Raw genomic sequence first — 18,039 nt, 5'->3', positions numbered from 1 at the left:
AGTATAGTTACTCAGCAGAGGTAATTTTTAAAACATACTGTAAATTACATAAAGTTAGTTTCTGTCATGAGTGTGACAGAAATTAATTATCAATGAATATATTGAAAACTATTACTTTTCTCTTCAGCCACTAATGAAATGGTTTAATATGAATGCGATAGGCAATAAGATTCGAAAGAATGCAAAACGACACCTCAACATTGTACAAAATTAAAACAATAACTTTTATGAAAAACATTTCAATTACAGAATTAATTTTACCCTCACTTGCAGAAGATGTTATAATAAATAAAACTAATATTACGAATATGTTGTGTGATACTACAAAATTACATTGTCTAGCGACTACCTATCAAAATTTCTGATAGCATACACAAACATCCATATTAAATATACCTCTCTGTGATGATCACCTCTAAGAGAACCAAAAAAAACTAGATCTGTTGGAGGTTTTCTTACACAGAGTCGATATTATATACGATGATTTATCATAAAAATGAAACTTAAATTTTACATTTTGATGTTTAAACCAAGACTCTTAAGTTGGTGAACAAAACACTTAATTCTTAGACTCCATTTGCTTTCTATTTCCACATACTTTTAATTAAAATAGTTTCAAATCTACATGTGAAATTTTCATATATTTAAGCTACATAATTTTTATGAAAAGAAAACACTCACCAATAAATCTTTATATTTGGGTCGTTTCCTATAATCTTTAGTGAGGCTAAAAGAAAAAGAGAATAAGAAAGTTAAGTAATTTTACAATTAATTAAAAAATATAGGTCTTGCTTCAAAATGGTACAACATAATATTATTAAATGTCATAATAATATTCTAATAAATGAGCATAAAATTCCATAAAGTATAATATTTTAAGTAAACAATTTAAAGGGAACAAATGACAAATACAGCTAAATCAGGAGGCTAATGTTTTTTTGAATGCATGAAAAATTCTAAAATGCTAAACTATTAAATCTGACAGAGAAACTGATATTATGGACAGTTTTTTTTTCCTTTCAAGTATTACATTTTATAGAGCTTAGTTAATATAAGTCTTGTCTTTTAGCTAATATTACTCCTGTCTGATGCAGCTACATTTTCCCTATACAGTACAAAGTCCGAGATCGGTACTCGTCGGGACTTCTGCGATTTCTGGATATTAGATCATATGTTTAAATCTAGTCAGATGGCATGTAGAAATCATAAAAATATTATATTGTGGTTTAATGAAATAATGAAGCGTTTATGATCTAAAGGGTATCAAAATTTGCAAAAAGAAAAAAAGCTTAATATTTATTTGTTTACCTTATTAAACATTTCTTTCAATGTAAGTTGTTTAAGTTGCTTCGTTTTTTGTGCTAATACTTTCTATTTAATTCTGTACACAGATATAATCTCTTGCTCAGTTACATTGTTTAAGTACTGTAATTGTAGTTTCGAGAATTCTGGCTAACTTGTCAATTTTTTTTTTTTTTTTTTTTGTTTTGTTTTTTGTTTTTAGTAACCTCTTTGTCACTTTCTTCATTATCGGTAGCGGTATTTTCTGGATCTAGAACCGTACTACAGATTTTGCCATCCATTAATTGATTGATGATTGATGAGAATTGTCATCACAATGAAAAACTTCTTTTATATCATCTTCATTTATTACTGCTTTTCTACATTTCTTTACAAAATCCGTTAATTGGAAAATTTCACCTTCTGGTTTGTGATACACAGAAACATTTAAAGTTCATGGCTATCATCATAAAATTTAGCTATCGTTCACTATACATATCTGGCTATGTGACGTGAGATTGGCAACTAACGACAAGTTGTTCCACTAAATTTTCTCTAGCTTCTATCGCGCACTGAGACAATTAAGCCTGAATTGTATTAGTTTAGTTATTTTACTTATACCTATTTCTTGTACATACCTAAGTACATGAATAAATAAATTCCCATATATACTTAAGGCTTATTGAGGGATGGTGCTAGATCTCTTACTGCCTGATGCAGTCTCTGTGTTTCCTAAATTCTGCCACCCAGTGTGGTCATACGAGCCATGGCACTGGTTCTGGGTTTAGGTGAATAAGTTATTTTTAATTCAAATAACACTAAATGTAATCTTTTAACCTATGAGTATCTTTAACAAAATTTATTTTTAGCATATGGAAAGAAATTTTTGTTAAATGTTTTCTTGTCAACATTTCTTAGCGCATTTAACTTAAATCTGTAAGCATCGCCAAGCACAATATCAACATAAAAGGTTACCATACTCTTTATTATTCAATTACTAACATACAAAAAAAAGTTTAGGCATGGCTATAATCGTGTGTTGATAAACATGTGGTGATGAAAGCAAAATATAATCAATAATGATTCATCTTTTTTCCTTCAAAATATTTAATAGGTGTAAAATCAACAATGTATCTATCTATGTAGAGTGTTTTGGTTTGAGATGTATGTCAAGCAGACACGTAGCAACAGAGCCAAACTATTGATCATACAAATTGAGATTGGGGAGGGGATCAAATGCGCATTCCTAAAGCATACAAAAAAAAAAAAAAAAAAAAAAAAAAAAAAAGAGTAAAATTTTAAAAAGATGCTGGTGGCTTTGAGGTTCGGATTTTAGATCATTTCGGTTACTGAACCTCCGGATTTTGGACTTTGTACTGTATTTCTATATAGTACATCAGTGGGAAACAGATCAAGTTAATGAGATTTTTTGGATTTAAAACTCTTCTGTGGGGATACAAGATAGAATAAGAGGAGATGCACTACATACCATTTAAATTTAAACTGTACTAATTGTATTTTTGCTTTATACAGATTTTCATTTAATTGTAATACTTTGTACATTTTTGGTATACTATTTCACCTTAATTGTATATTTATTTAGTTTTTAACTTGTAGGAACTTATTGCATTTTTATACTTTTAACTACTTCACCATTTATAATTTTGTCTAAATAGACAGAGGAATTGTGAAATTAGCTTGAAAAAAACCACAGTTATAGGCAGAGGTAGATTTATTGGGTGTCACATTCACAAACGTTCCCCAAATTTAAGCTAATTAATTTTGAAAAAACAGTTATCATACCCTATATCTTCAAATAAAGGGCCTCAAAAGTTCAAGCAAGTTTATCTCACCAATTCATAATTACACATTACTTGACAATAAACTTTTGTCACCAAACTAAAAACATTTTGAGATTTCTTGCTAATGTAAGGTTCAAATTTGTGTTTTGTATCATGAGAACCCCAAAGAGAAATATTCATTTGAATATATGTGTGGCAACAGTAGTTGCTAGTTTGCTTACTGTATGTAAAATAAAATATAGTTGGCTCACATAGCCTTTGTTTGCATTTTAATAATAAATTAATGCTAATCAACTTCATTTCTCCATTCCACTAATTACTTCAAAATTTTACCTTCCCTTGCACTTTGAGACAAAAGACATTATGAAATTTTCTAAAAATACATTTTTGAAATCCCAGGGCCAATATCTTTACAGTATTCTAACTAAATGGGACAAAGCCAAAATCATCTATCTATAAACCCCAGCAAAAAAAAAAAAAAAAAAAAAAAAAAAAACCCTGTCTCATGGCTGCTTTAGAAAAGTACTAGAAATCGCTGTTGGTTATGTTGAAACAGATATTCTTTTCTATCTATCATTTAACTAGATATCAATTTTAAGAAGTACAGCAAAAACATTTTATTCTATTTTAACTGCATATGCCTTTTAATTCTTGAATATGTTTGTTAGCTATGTTCTTCATCTGTTAAAAATTATTACACAGAGCTACAGTAAAGTCTTTCTCTTGATCCACGTGGTTCTTCACACCCACTGTATGTAAAGAACAGGTATATTGCTTGTTTCTTATGAAAGGGATAAGCTCCAAAATAATCCATTTCGATTAACAGGAATAATTTCTTTAGAATTTCCAATGCAAATGATAGTATTTCTTTTTATATTACATACAAACTCATGAATTCAGAGCTATATTCATAACATCAAATTTATGTTATATTTCAACAATTTCAATTTCTTGAAGAATGTTTTTAATAAATAATAAACACAAGGACAGCATTTAACAACTAAATCTTCCATACAAAAAGAAATAAACTGACATGACAGCTAATTTAGATACTTACCACACTTGAACAAAACTACAAAAATCTAATGAAAATCCTAAGTTAGGAGGTAACCTAGGTGGAGCTTCTTGCAAAACTTTACTTAAAACTTCAAAATCTGTTTTACAGTCTTGATATGGAAATTTACCAGTTGCAAGCTCAACCTGAAAAGAAAAAGTTTGCGTTTAAGAATGAAATCAAAATAAAAAAATTCAAAATACCTTTCTTATGGATTTTTTTAAATATCTATAAAATAGATTAATCTCTTCTGTTACACGGCAACATGGCGGTAAAAATTTTTAAATATATAGCTTCCATTAGTTATGTCTATGAATAAAGAACTACAATAAAATAATATAAATTAGAAATTTTTAACAAATATCTGTTCAAATGGTATTCTGATTTTATTCTAATGTTTCCACATAAATAAAAATTAAATGAAGTATGAATCCTCAGAAAAATCAAGCTAGCCTATATAACTTTCCATAGAAAATAGTTTCATGTGTGCTATCATTTAACAGGGGGAGGGGGGGAAGGATATTTTACAAAATACTGCATATCAAATAATTCTGTAATGTGCATGCATGCATGCACGCACGCACGCACACACACACACACACACAAGACAGAATTTTTTACATACTCTAGCAGAAATTATATATATATATATATATACAGGGTGTCCCAAAACAACTGCATAAACTCTGCACAGCTACATTCCTCATTGGGAGTACATAAAAACTGCCCAAAGAAGCGTTTCTGTATGATCCATAGTTTACGAGAAAAATACAAAAAACAAAGCATGACGTCACTGCCGGTGCAAGAAAAAACACTTTATTGAACATATCAACAACAGTATATGCACAATTTAAAGCAGATGTTCAAAATGTCCGCCGTGCATGTCGAGGCCGGCTTGAGCACACCATGGAATGGCTGTCATCACCAATGAGATAGTATACTGGTAGAGAGCGTATTGCAACCTTCAACCGGTTCCAACATTAGTGTCACGTGACTGCTGCGCGAATTCCGAAAGTCCGGAAATACTTTACATTGCTTTCTACGGGACGAAGGACTGCTGCTCTGCTTGGTCACATAAAATTTAAGTAAAAATGGGTTATTCGCTGCAGCGCCTACAGATGTAAAGAAAGTTTCGTGAAAGGAGGACTTGTAACCTTTCATACGTAAGTTAAAACTGCATGATTTATTATTTTATTTTCAGTATTTTTGTCATTTTACTATCTCTGTTGAATTGGTTGGAAAGTTTCAGCCATATTGTATAAGAAAATTGCCACTGTATATGACATTTACAGCATGTATTATTAGCATCAAAATGTATTAAATACTGTGACACTATTTACTGGAATCACCCTTTATAAATAACTGAATTTTATATGTTTTTTCCGTGTATTTCGTTGAAATAGAAAGCTGTGCCAATTGGCGTTAACCTTTTTTCACCAATTCGTACACGTTTTGATTTCATAAACAATTACTGGCTGCGATAAAAAAAGAAAAATGCTATTATTAGCATTAAATTATTGAGAAAAGATTGTGCGATATGTTTACTTTGTTAAAAAAAAAAAAAAAAAAAAAAGCTGAATATCTTGATTCATGCAACATTGAACATAAACAGTTAAACAGCATTATTTAAAAAATCAGATTACTTTTATAAAGCTTAATGCTTTATCATTATTTTCTATAAAATCAATTAAAATAAAAATAATCTGGATTATAATTCTGTCTCATCTACGATGCTGTTAGAAATTTATTGTAATTGAAAAAATGTGATGTGAAAAACTTACCATATTTTAAATAGTATTAAAAAAAAAAAAAAAAGAGTGAGAGAATTTTTAACTGTAATATCGTTTTGATCCTAATAATAAATACTGAGTTGAAGTTTGTTACCGTTTGATACATATTCAATATAAAATATTTGTTATAGTTAATAAGATGTATTGATCCCCGCCATGACATACACATGAGTGTGGAAATCAGTAATTAAGATTGCATTATTTTGTCCCAGTAATATAATCTCAAGAAAAGAGAGTGCATTATTTTGTTCCAGTAATATAATCTCAAGAAAAGAGAGGCAATCAATGGCATAAATACATATAATACAATGTGATTTTCTTTTTCTCTTTAGGATGCAATGCATTAAAATTAAACTAGATTTTTTTACCTTCTCAAATATTATAACAGTAGTGCAATTAATTTTTTAACGTTATTCAAAATTAAAATTTCCATCTCAATTTTTTATTATTTATTTTAGACTTTCTTCCTAAAATTATTTAACCTAAACATCTTAAACAATGGTGCAAATAATTTAAAGTGATTATTAAAAATATAGATAAAATATTCAGGAAAATAGGGGTTAAGTTATATCTAAATATAATTGTAAAAAATCGAACAACCTAATTCGAGGCCGTTGTCTGCTGACTGCTAGCAGACGGAAATAAAAAGCACTACCTGCCATATCAAAAGCGGGCCAAACTGGCGATGAACAGCCTAAGCTATCACTCCCCAAGAGTGCCAAGAGCATTAGTCACGTGGTATATGTTGGAGACACCCAAGCAGACGAATTCTCTGTGGGTGAGCCGTCTACCTGTTATATGAAGTCGTTGGTCATCACACGTTGCAGCATTGCGGAGATCCACCGAAGTACAAGCAGCATGCAGACGAGCAGCTAAGTCCATTGGTGTTGTCACTGCGTCTCGATACACCAGTTCATTGAGATGACCCCATAGGAAAAAATCCAACGGTGTAAGATCTGGCGAATGTGGCTGTCATAGAACCGGACCCCCATCCGATCCAGCGGTCAGGGTATTTCATATCCAGCCAACCACGTACAGGATCACAGAAATGCGCCAGAGCCCCATCATGCTGGAACCAAAGTCCCTGTATTGCCACTAATATATGTCATCGAGGAACTCGGTTAAGACCTCATTGAGAAACACCAAGTACGACTGTCCCAAGAGCTGTGTTCAGGCAACAGATATGGTCCAAGCAGGCGATCCCCGAGTATGACAGCCCACTCGTTAAGAGACCAAGATTCCTGATGTTTCTGCGGCCGGATGGCATGCGGATTGACCTGGGAGCACATATCGCTGTTGTGATGGTTGAATACCCCATCACGAGTAAAACATGATTCATCAGTCCACAGGATATGTGCAATGAAACCATTATCTGTGTTCTGCTGCTGCAACAGCCATTCACAGAATGGCCACACGTTTCTGAAAGTCATCTGGTTTCAGACCTTGCACGTTTGGGTACCGAAATGGATGTAGCCTCTCGGACTGTACAAGCCTGTGCACAGTACTTTTACTCGAACTCATCTCATGGGCGCGTGCATCTCTAATGCGCGCGTGCTCACCTCGGACGTCTCTTCTACCCACTGCAGTATTGCATCTGCCTGTGCTACCGTCAGGCTGCTTCGCAGTCTTCCAGTATCATGAAGATTGGCTGTTGGCAAGCTTCCCGTATTTCGTAGTCTGTCGTCCAGCCTACAGATGACATTGACAATGGGAGGACAGCGGGACGGATATCGACGGGCATACTCCCTAGCAGTTCGAAAGGTTTTTCCATTACATCGGCCGTACATCAAGTACATGTCGCAGTAGTCACGAATGGAATACATGACTACCATAAAAAGACTACCGGTAGCTGCAAGATGCAGCCTTTTAAATACCAGTTCAACGGCGGCTGAACGTCATTCCACGGAGCGCGCGCATACATAACGCGATATGCATGCCAAATATTTTAAACATTATCGTCTGGAAAGATATGCCAATACTGTTGTTGATATGCCCAATAAAGTGTTTTTTCTTGCACCGACAGTAAAGTCATACTTTGTTTTTCGTATTTTTCTCGTAAACTATGGATCGTACAGGAACGCTTCTTTGGGCAGTTTTTATGTACTCCCAATGAGGAATCTAGCTGTGCAGAGTTTATGCGGTCCTTTTGGGACACTCTGTATATGTGTGTAATAAAAGCACAAATTTTGGAAGCACTGCATTGGGAGTTAGTTCCATGCACTTTTTCTGAAGAATTTGCAAAATGAAGTAAGTACCACATTTGGATACTTGATGATATCTAACTTTAAGAATGATGAACTTGCAGATACTTTTCCCATTGGATTTTTAGGCAGCAGGCACATAAAATGAATGATTTGGAGCTTGGCGCTGGCGTAACAGATGAGTAGCGAAGAAACTTGGCAAGGCAAACATGTTCCGATTCAAGATAACTTTACTATTGAGGAAAGCAAGTCGGGATTCGCAATATTTGGATGAGCATCTTATGCGCTCTACATTTTTGTTAGATCAGCACATATTCCTTGAACAAAGAAGGTAGCCGGAAAGCTTAAGCGAAAGCGACGCATCAGTTCATAGAAAGTAGGGAGGGAGTTAGTTTTTAGTTATGGTTTACAATTCGGTGATTGGTTAAAAGGCATCTGCATTAAAGGTTACATAAGATCGCATGATTAATTTCAATGACGCAGTTTAGACTTAAGCGCTATTTTTAGGACAGATAGATGAAGTTCCCAAATGGAATAGAAAATAAGAAGTTATAGTGAATTAAATTTAGAAGTTTGCTTTCATATTTTTTATCTTACATATATATATAGCTGATTACATTTTTAATTGAAACATAATGCTTCAACTAAAAATATAAATTTACACAAGATCTTTATTTTGTCACAATTGATACAGCTTCAAAATGCAGTACCTATTTCTGCAAAAAATTACACTAAATAAGAATATAGGAAATGTGATATAAAGACGTGAAGGGAAAAGTTAGTGTTACAACTTTTTAGAGATATATACAGAAAAAATTAATAAAAGTATGTGGTCATGCCTGACTGGTTTTAAAACCAGAATGAGCAAGATAATTCATCTGCTGGATTATTTTGCTTTCAAGATAACCAGTCACTTGTGCAATGCAATGGGGATGAGCATTATCATCAATTAGAAGGAAGGCATTAACGATCGCGCCTTATACAACGTGATTTCTGTATATTTCAGCATTCAAAGTTGCACTGTTAAAAATGCATAGGTCAATGCAAACATTCAAAATGATGCCATCCAATACCATGATTCCATCATTTTTGTACCAATTCCACCAATGCTGTCAGGCTTACTGTTTTTTGCTTCCTCCATATTGTAACACACTTAGAAACCCTCTTCCCCCTCAAAAAAAAAAAAAAAAAAAAAAAAAAAAAAAAGACTCAATAAAAAGAATTTGATTCCAGTACAAGATACAGTCAAAAGTCGTTAATTCGGACACCCATAATCTGGAATGATCTATAATCCAGACCTCTTATACCATCAGTTATAATGGTATAAGCTAAAATTACCTAATTATCTATTTCAGTTAATGTTGCAGATTGCGTTGTTCCTTAATCTTCGAATTGGATCCGGCTCATTATTTTTTGCAGACTGTTAGAGCAATTTTATAAAAGTAAACTTGAACTTTCAATTATGTCAAATAGAATTTCCAATGCTGGAGCTCCCAAAGGATCTACAAAGCGAAAGTATGTTTCGATGTCCATCAAACTAAAAGTGGAATTGCTGCTAAAAATAGATAAAGGCATGAAGAAAGTGACAGAGAGGTTAGTGAAAACGAAAAAACTTTGATTGACAAGTTAGTCGGTATTCTCGGCACAGCAATTACAGGACTTGAACAGCGGAACTTTGTAACTGAACAAGAAATTATGGCTGTTTATATAGAATTAAAGAGAAAGTATTAGCACATAAAACAAAGCAACTTAAACAACTTACATTGAAAGAAATATATAATAAAGTAAACAAATAAATATTAAGCCTTTTTTTTTTTTTTTTTAATTTTGATACCCTTTAGATCATAATTGTTCTTTATTTCATAAATTACGGTTTCATATTTTTAATTTTATAATTTCTGCATGCCATCTTACCAGATTTAAACTGATGATGTATAATCTGGAATCGCCGAAGTCCCGACAAGTCCGGATTAACGACTTTTGACTGTATTTCAATCATGATTATCTCTGCAACCAAGTATATTTTGCAGTCTGAATAAATTAAATGCATATTCCCTCCAAAAGATAAATATACTATGCATTTTATTTTATGGAAAGAAAATGATCAATAATTTATTTTTAAAAAAAAGAGAAATTCAATCACAGAAATGAATTTTAAAAATAAATAAACATTAAAATATAGACTTAAACTAACAAAAAATAAACAATATCTGAAAAATCATAAGTCAAGTAAAAGCAGAAAAATTTAATATTAACCATATTATATTTTTCTTTACACACGTATCTGCAAAACATCAACAAACGCAAAGGCTAAATATTAAACAAATTAAATATAAACAACACAATGACTTAATTGCAAAGAAAAAATTTACAGGCATCACAGAAATCTATTTTAGCATATGGATTGAAAATGAACCTATTTTAGCATTAAGATGTAATTACCAGTGAATCATAATATTCATAAATCAATTTTATCACATTTCCCCCCCCTTACATTTTTATATGGATTCTTTTAAAATTCCTTTACTGTTCTGGCATTTATTTGACGGAATTAGAATGTTTTGAATGTTGTTATGGAGCTTATATTTCATACTGAAAACTATTTAACGCAAATTAAAATGCTTCCATTCAAATACATCACATGCAAGAAAAGCAGATCAGATGGCCCCAAAATATTTTTCATTTATACCACCTAATAAATAGTCCTGAAAGGTACAGTGATTGTTAAGAGGCACTCGGTATTGTGCCAGATACATGCAAAAACAAAATTGTTTCATACCTTTAACATTACTAGGAACGACATCAACAGAAATAAACTATTCTGAAATTCCTGTAATTCTGATTCTTTTGCAAAAATTTGGCACTCAACTTTTCATTTCAGTATTTAGCAAAGAATCAGCAGCATTTTGGAATTTTTTTAATAATTTGAACACATATTCCTAAGTGCAATATGCAGAAACTTGCCACAACAATCACAATGCTGAATTTGGAGCCCTGAATAAATTAACGTAATTCATTCCATTACATGAATGCAATTTATTTTCTGCTATTAAAAAAAAAAAGAGAGAGAGACAGAAAAGAAAAAGAGGAAAAGTTTGATTACTAGTGAGATTCCAAGACTCCAGACATCAGCCCTTATGTCATAATCAGGACGCTCAGGATCAGGAGGATCAATTCGTTCAGGCTAAAAGATAACAGCAAAAATTATATACTTATTAAATAAAACAAGAAAAATTTTAATTTGGATAAAAATTTTCATATTCCTTATCACTGTTGTTTTTAAATCTAATATTATAAAAAAATTGTTTCTCGTTTTGGCATTTTGCGTCGGACTCCTAAATGTCGGTTCACTTTTCAAACTGTTGCCACAAAATGTTAGAGTCCTGAATTATATTTGAAGAAATTAAATAATGAAAAATCTGCATAAAAATGTATGTATATTTCTCGTATTGTGATAAAACAACGGTACATAGTCATCGAATTTTGAATAACGTAATCCTCCAACGAATATGAGCATGTGGAAGACCAAATTTGAAATTTGAAATTTGTTTTATGATAGATTTCCTATTTTTTAAAACTTTGACGAATTTTTGATTAACAAACTCAAGGATTTCAAAGCGAGCAATGGCAACGTTATGCAGAAAAAACATTTTTATCTCCGGCGCGTGAGTTTTTGTATCAGAAATTCTAAAGATATGCTCATTTTAAAACTATTTTGCGATATTCCTGTTGAATTGAATTTTATGGTTTAAGTACGAAGAACATGATGTTTAACAAATAAAGATAACGCACAAAACGTTAAAAAAACGTAATTTAATTTGGACGTAATTTAAAATCTGAAACATTTCAGATTTTTTTTTTTAGTCCAAAGGGGCTTTCTCTCTGAAGGACTATTGTTTTCGTTTTGCGATTTTGCGTCGGACTCATAAACGTCGGTTCACTTTTCAAACTGTTGCCACAAAATGTTAGAGTCCTGCATTATATTTGAAGAAATTAAATAATGAAAAATCTGCATAAATGATTGTCTATTTCTCGCATTGTGATAAAACAATGGTACATAGAGCCACCAAATTTTGAATGACGAAATCCTACTGCGAATATGGGCATCTGAAATCCCAAATTTGGAATTTGTTTTATTATAGATTTTATATTTTGTAAAACTTTAACGAATTTTTGATTTACAAACTCAATGCTTTAAAAGTGAGACATGGCAATGTTATATAGAAAAAAAATACTTTTATCTCCAGCTCGCGAGACTGTGTATATCGGAAATTCTAAAGATAATTTAACATTATTTTGCGATATTGCTCTTGAACTGAATTTTATGGTTTAAGTGCAAAGAACATATTTAATAAATAAGGGTAACACTCAAAACGTTAAAAAAACACCCCTTTGGACGTAATTTAAAATCTGAAACATTTCAGTTTTTTTTTTTTTTTTTTTTTTTTTTTTGTGTGTGTGTGTGTGTGTGTGTGTGTTCTAACTGCAGAATATTCATTTTCATCTTGCTTAAAACATATGTGTAATTTTTCAGCAACAACTTAAATTTTCTTCCAGAAAGTGCTTAAGTATTTGATTTTGTTTTTTCCTGATTAATAACAATACTTGAACAATTAAAAAAGTTCCTGTTAATACAAGGAAATGTTACTTCTGTAAAAATGGAACTACAGAAAAAGTTGCTACATTATTGATTAATTTCACTAAATTAGCATTAAAGTTTCAAATGCTTTTCATTAAGCTGTAATTTTACCTGATTCATACTGACTGCTTTACTTATCTTTTCCCTTTTTCATAGCTTACTTAAATTAAGTTATTATATTTCTTCTAACAATATGCCTTTATTACTCACAGTGTTTATACTACAGTTAAATGTTGCACAAGATTTTAACTTTAAGCCTAAGAGATTAACGACAAGTTAAGACAATAGAACATAATTACTGCATGCAAAAGTAATACTGTTATACGTCCAGCATTAGATCTTATGCTTCCTTTTCAAATTATATTTATACAATATATGGTAAAAATTCAATTATCCCGAAAGCTCAGGAAATGATGAAAGAGTATCTGAAAATTCCCAATAGTTGAGAACATATTCATAACATTTATCAAATATGAGCATGCAAGTCTCAGTTGAAATGTTCAGCAACTGATGTTTCCCTATAAAAACAGTGAGTGTCCTGCTGCAAGGATGGATTCTTGGAACAATACCATGGTGTGCATTGAGCAACATCTTCAAAACAGAGCCATGTAACCATATTATATTTTAGATGTTATCAGTGTGGTACTAAGCAATAGTTCTATACATGCTTTATAATGCCTTTATAAATCTCTAATTTGAAAAACTTTTTCATTAAAAAAAGTTCTTAAATATTTTTGTTACCTAAGTTTTCCAGAGAGTTTAAATCATACTAGATGGTTACAATAAATGAAGAAATATCATTTACTCCATCATATGCACGTGAAAAATAATTTATACATGGAACAAAATTTTACAACTCAATATTACTGCTTGCTTCATTTGTATTTATGTACCAAGTGATGGAAGTAAGAGAATAAAAATTCAATAATTCCTCAGAACTTATCCTTAAAAAATCCAACAACATAAGCAACTGACACCAAACAATTTCAAAAGAGATCATGAATTTACATATTGGGCCTCTCAACAGTCAGGAAACAATATTAATTGGTTGTTAAATACCTTATGGTCTGATGAAGTGCTATTTTTCCTTAATGGAAGTGTAAATGCATTGCTACATCTGGATGAGAAATATCCCATATGCAGTCATGAAAAGCTTTTACGTTAGCCAAAGGTAATGTCATGAATTGCGCTCAGTTAAAGTGTACAACTGCTGCATCTGGATGTGATATAACCCACACGTAATTGCGAAAAGCCTTTTACCTTAGCCAAAGGTGAGTTCATGATGTAAATTGAGTTACATTACATGCTAATTTTTCTTAGAAGTCCACAGCAGTACATTTCAAAATGTGTTTATTAAAGTTGAGTTATTATGGAGTACTTTAAACAGACAGCAGCATTCCCTCCTTAGAAGAGTGATAAATGGTCCATAATACAACATTCATACAGGATGGGGCACCTCTGCACAGATTTTGCTCGGCACCTATTATGATCTACATTTGATGATGATTGTGTTCTCAGACACAAAAATGGCTGCCAAGATCTTCAGATTTGGCAATTTCTTCTCAGTGACGAGGCTATTCAACATCACAGGTGCTCAAAGGTCAATCAACGTTATTAGTCACGGTGAAAGAAGTTATTCACCATCATATGACAGGAATTACAGTCGACACCTCTCTGATGATGTGCAAAATTTCATGCCATATCTGATGGCAACCACACTGAGCATTTGTAATACTAACTGCATTGCAAACTGTGCACCTGCATGAACTTCTGACACAACTGAAATACCTCTAGATCTATAAAAACTGCATCATGCTGTTACTGAATTTTTACTTTTTCTGGTACTTTTGAATCACCTGATATATATACATACAAAAAATATTATAAAGTAATTCAAAGAGTTATAAATAGAAAAGTTAAACAATGCACTAATATTAAGAATGAAGTACTATTAATTATAGTTTTAAAATTTATTTCATTTGTCACATTAAAATGACAGCCTATTCAAAATAGTGTTTCAAAAGGTTCTTTGATATACCATACATACCATTTACATTCAACAGATACAACCTATCTCTAAAAGGGTGACTTTCAGCAGTATAAAGAAGCACGCACAGATTTAAACCATGATTAACACGCTTTACTTCAATCTAGTACGTTTAGAGACTCCATTGTTCATTCAAAATATGTGCTAAAGAGAGAGTTGGAATGTACTTTTCTTTGCACTAACTTTACAGACATTCTAAATATTGACAATATTTTATGCAGAATATTCCTCTTATACTCTTTGGCTGTAATAAAGACTGGGAAAAAATAAAAATAAATTTCATTGAAATTTTAGGTCCAAAAATAATTTACTTACAGCCATATAAGCAGCACAACCAGCAGATCTCGTCTTTGCTTTTGAATCAACTAGTCTGCCACTAATTCCAAAATCACACAACTTAACAGTTCCATTTTCGTCTAAAAGAATATTAGATGGCTTTACATCTCTGTGTATGACTCCATGCTTTTCTTTCAGATAGTGTAAGGCCTTGACAATCTATACATTTATATTTATATATACATAAATATACTAAATAAACATGAAGATGTAAATCTCTTTAATATCAAGAGCAATAAGTATAAAATCAATGTAACTATGATTGATGACAATCTTTACACACACACATATACTGAAAAAAATATGCATAAATACCAACATTGTTTTATTACATATAAACACATGCTACCTCCACTTTCATTGTTTGTACAATTTTACAGAATTTTTAGTAATGCATTTTTAAGCATTTTGTCTCCACCACCCTCAAAAAAATCAAACAAATTTATTACAGATTTGAACAACTATGACTTCAAATGCAGAAAACACACGTTATTTATTATTTTTTTATGATTAAAATAGTTCAAATAATTAATACAGATGTAGAGACATTACGTATTTTTTGGAAGCAAGAAAGAAGAAAAATTAGCAACGCCTTCACCAGGAATCGAACCGCAGACCTCTCAATTACACGTTGAGCGTGCAGACCACTAAATCACAAAGGCTCACTAAGAAGGTGGGAGAAATACCTTCTATACTCCCTCCTTTTTAAAGGGTGGCTGGGCTTTTTTTTTTTAGGGGACCAATTGCCAAATTTTGGGTGAGGAAAATCATCATCCAACACCCTTTTAGTTCAGGCATCACTGTAGAGCTATAATGATTTTTTGAGAAGCAGAAAATATGAGCAGGGACAGGGAAAAGTGGACGGAGCACCAGAACTTCGTCAGTGACTTTTACAGGTGTTGCTCCGCCGCACTACTGTACCCCGCTGGGCTTTTAGTTGGCCCGCATCGGATGCTAGCCTACCAAGACATTTACATAGTAATTTTACATTAATATTAGACTTACGTATTGAATATACAATTACAAAGACATAGTATACAATTATTGCAAAGAAATTAACCTATTAACAAAAGTTGGATTATGGCAGATTGAAATAACATACAAACTTTCATTGTACATTGTACTTCAAACAAACAATATATTTACATTAGTATATCTAGTTACATCGAATTAAAATAAACATCATTTTAAGGAGCTAATTGAAGTTTTTTTTTTTTTCGCATTTTATTATACTTAGTTGAATTACTAAGGCGAATTCTCTTATTAATACATTTCCTTTCATTTTTTTAACTTGTTACACACAAATGCATCAGCACTGAAGTCTTATATTATTATTTTTGTAAATTAATGTATCATAAATACAGAAAATATACATTAGAAAATCACATAATACTTACATTTACACTAATATATCTAATAGAGTCGTATATTATTTATATTATTTTTTAATTAATGATTTAATTATTACACTAATACAGTCCAAATTCTTAATGTAGCTATTTTATAAAAACTATTTATACCATATTTAGCCTGTTTCAGATTCTGAAATCTTGCATTATTTTTGCAAGTTGTAGAATAAGAGGTATTTATACAGATGTGATAGCATCTTGACATATGTCTTCTCTTTTATATGCAAAAAGTTTCTTCATAATCAAGGAAACCTTTTGTTGTAATTGAGGTATCGTTAGCCTGCATTTAATGTACTCAGGCGTAATTTGTGACCTTCCTTTGCAGTGTAGCTTTTTTGTGAGCTGGCACTTGAAAATATAGTGTTCTGGGTCTCGAGCAATGCCTTCACCAGGAATTGAACCACGGACCTCTGAATTGCGTGCTGAGCGCGCAGACCACTACACCACGGAGGCTCGCTAAGAAGGCAGAAGAAATACCTTGTACAGATTTGCAAAAAATTCTTAGATATACATTAAAAAAGGGGGGATTTATTTTGTATCATAGTCTTTTACATAAAGTATCAAATACTATTTGAATGTGATTATTATACAAAAAATTAATACAGAAGTCATTTTTAAAAATTTATTACATGGACAAAGATTGTTCCTGTAATGATGCCACTAAAAAATTTTAATTTAATGCCAGAAATATCAAGTACAACCAGACATTACCTCAACAGAAATTGAATGAACCCAAATTTGTATCAGAAAACTTCATGTTAAAATATACCAGTTTCGTCTAATTATAGCAACATATGCGGCTTGTGGTATATGTTTAATTACACATCAGTTATAAAGTTAGTATGGATATCAAGAAGTAATATGTCTAAAGCTGTGACAATATTCATGATAAAATATTGCATGTGAAACACAGTAGTGAAACGTCATTTTCAAAGATAAAACATGAAAAAGAATTATGTAAGAAAAATATTTACAGCAATGATGTTATTGGAAAATTTTTGTATTATTTTCTTTCTGTTTCTGTAATAGATGAATGGAAAATGAAGACTGAAATGATATCAGGAATGTAAAATACTACATGCTGATCAGCAGAAAAATAAAATCTGATTAATTAATCTTCACACTATTCTTTACACAAGACCATACTCAGGTGTACAGAAGACTGAGATGATCAAAATCTAGTCTTTTTCCTAAAGCTTCTTCAAGTTACCATTATACTGTGGGGAATTAAACTGTAGTTAACAGATTCTATTATTACCTTGAAAAGAAGGATAACTAGCTGTAACTATGTTACCCTTTTGGATCATAGCTCAAATGTTCCTGCAGATTACATCTTTCAAAAACATAATGCTCACATTCTTAGAGATGGAAATATATTAACTAGGGCTGAGGAACATGAGGATATGTTGTACACTCACCTGACCCCATAGAATATCATATGAAATCACAATCATGGAATCATTGTACAGTGTTGGATAAC

At 31.6% G+C, this 18,039-nt stretch overlaps 1 protein-coding gene across 1 annotated transcript in view; it reads right to left on the bottom strand.

The window, feature by feature from the left end:
• LOC118204925 (dual specificity mitogen-activated protein kinase kinase 7-like) overlaps positions 1–18,039 on the bottom strand; it is an 89,830-nt gene that overhangs the window by 11,872 nt on the left and 59,919 nt on the right. Inside the window, exons 6-9 of the mRNA XM_085818249.1 lie at positions 15,130–15,309; positions 11,232–11,312; positions 4,141–4,283; positions 682–727 (exon numbers count right to left, since the gene is read on the bottom strand). Of these exons, the coding sequence (XP_085674375.1) occupies positions 682–727; positions 4,141–4,283; positions 11,232–11,312; positions 15,130–15,309 (450 nt within the window). The remainder of the gene's footprint in view (positions 1–681; positions 728–4,140; positions 4,284–11,231; positions 11,313–15,129; positions 15,310–18,039) is intronic.

Source organism: Stegodyphus dumicola, chromosome 1 (genome assembly GCF_044657685.1).
Source record: "Stegodyphus dumicola isolate Sdum_Otavi_A_Nest chromosome 1, ASM4465768v1".
NCBI lineage: Eukaryota > Metazoa > Arthropoda > Arachnida > Araneae > Eresidae > Stegodyphus > Stegodyphus dumicola.
The sequence above is the reverse complement of the archived record's forward strand: the minus strand, read 5'-3'. Positions and strand labels throughout refer to the sequence as shown.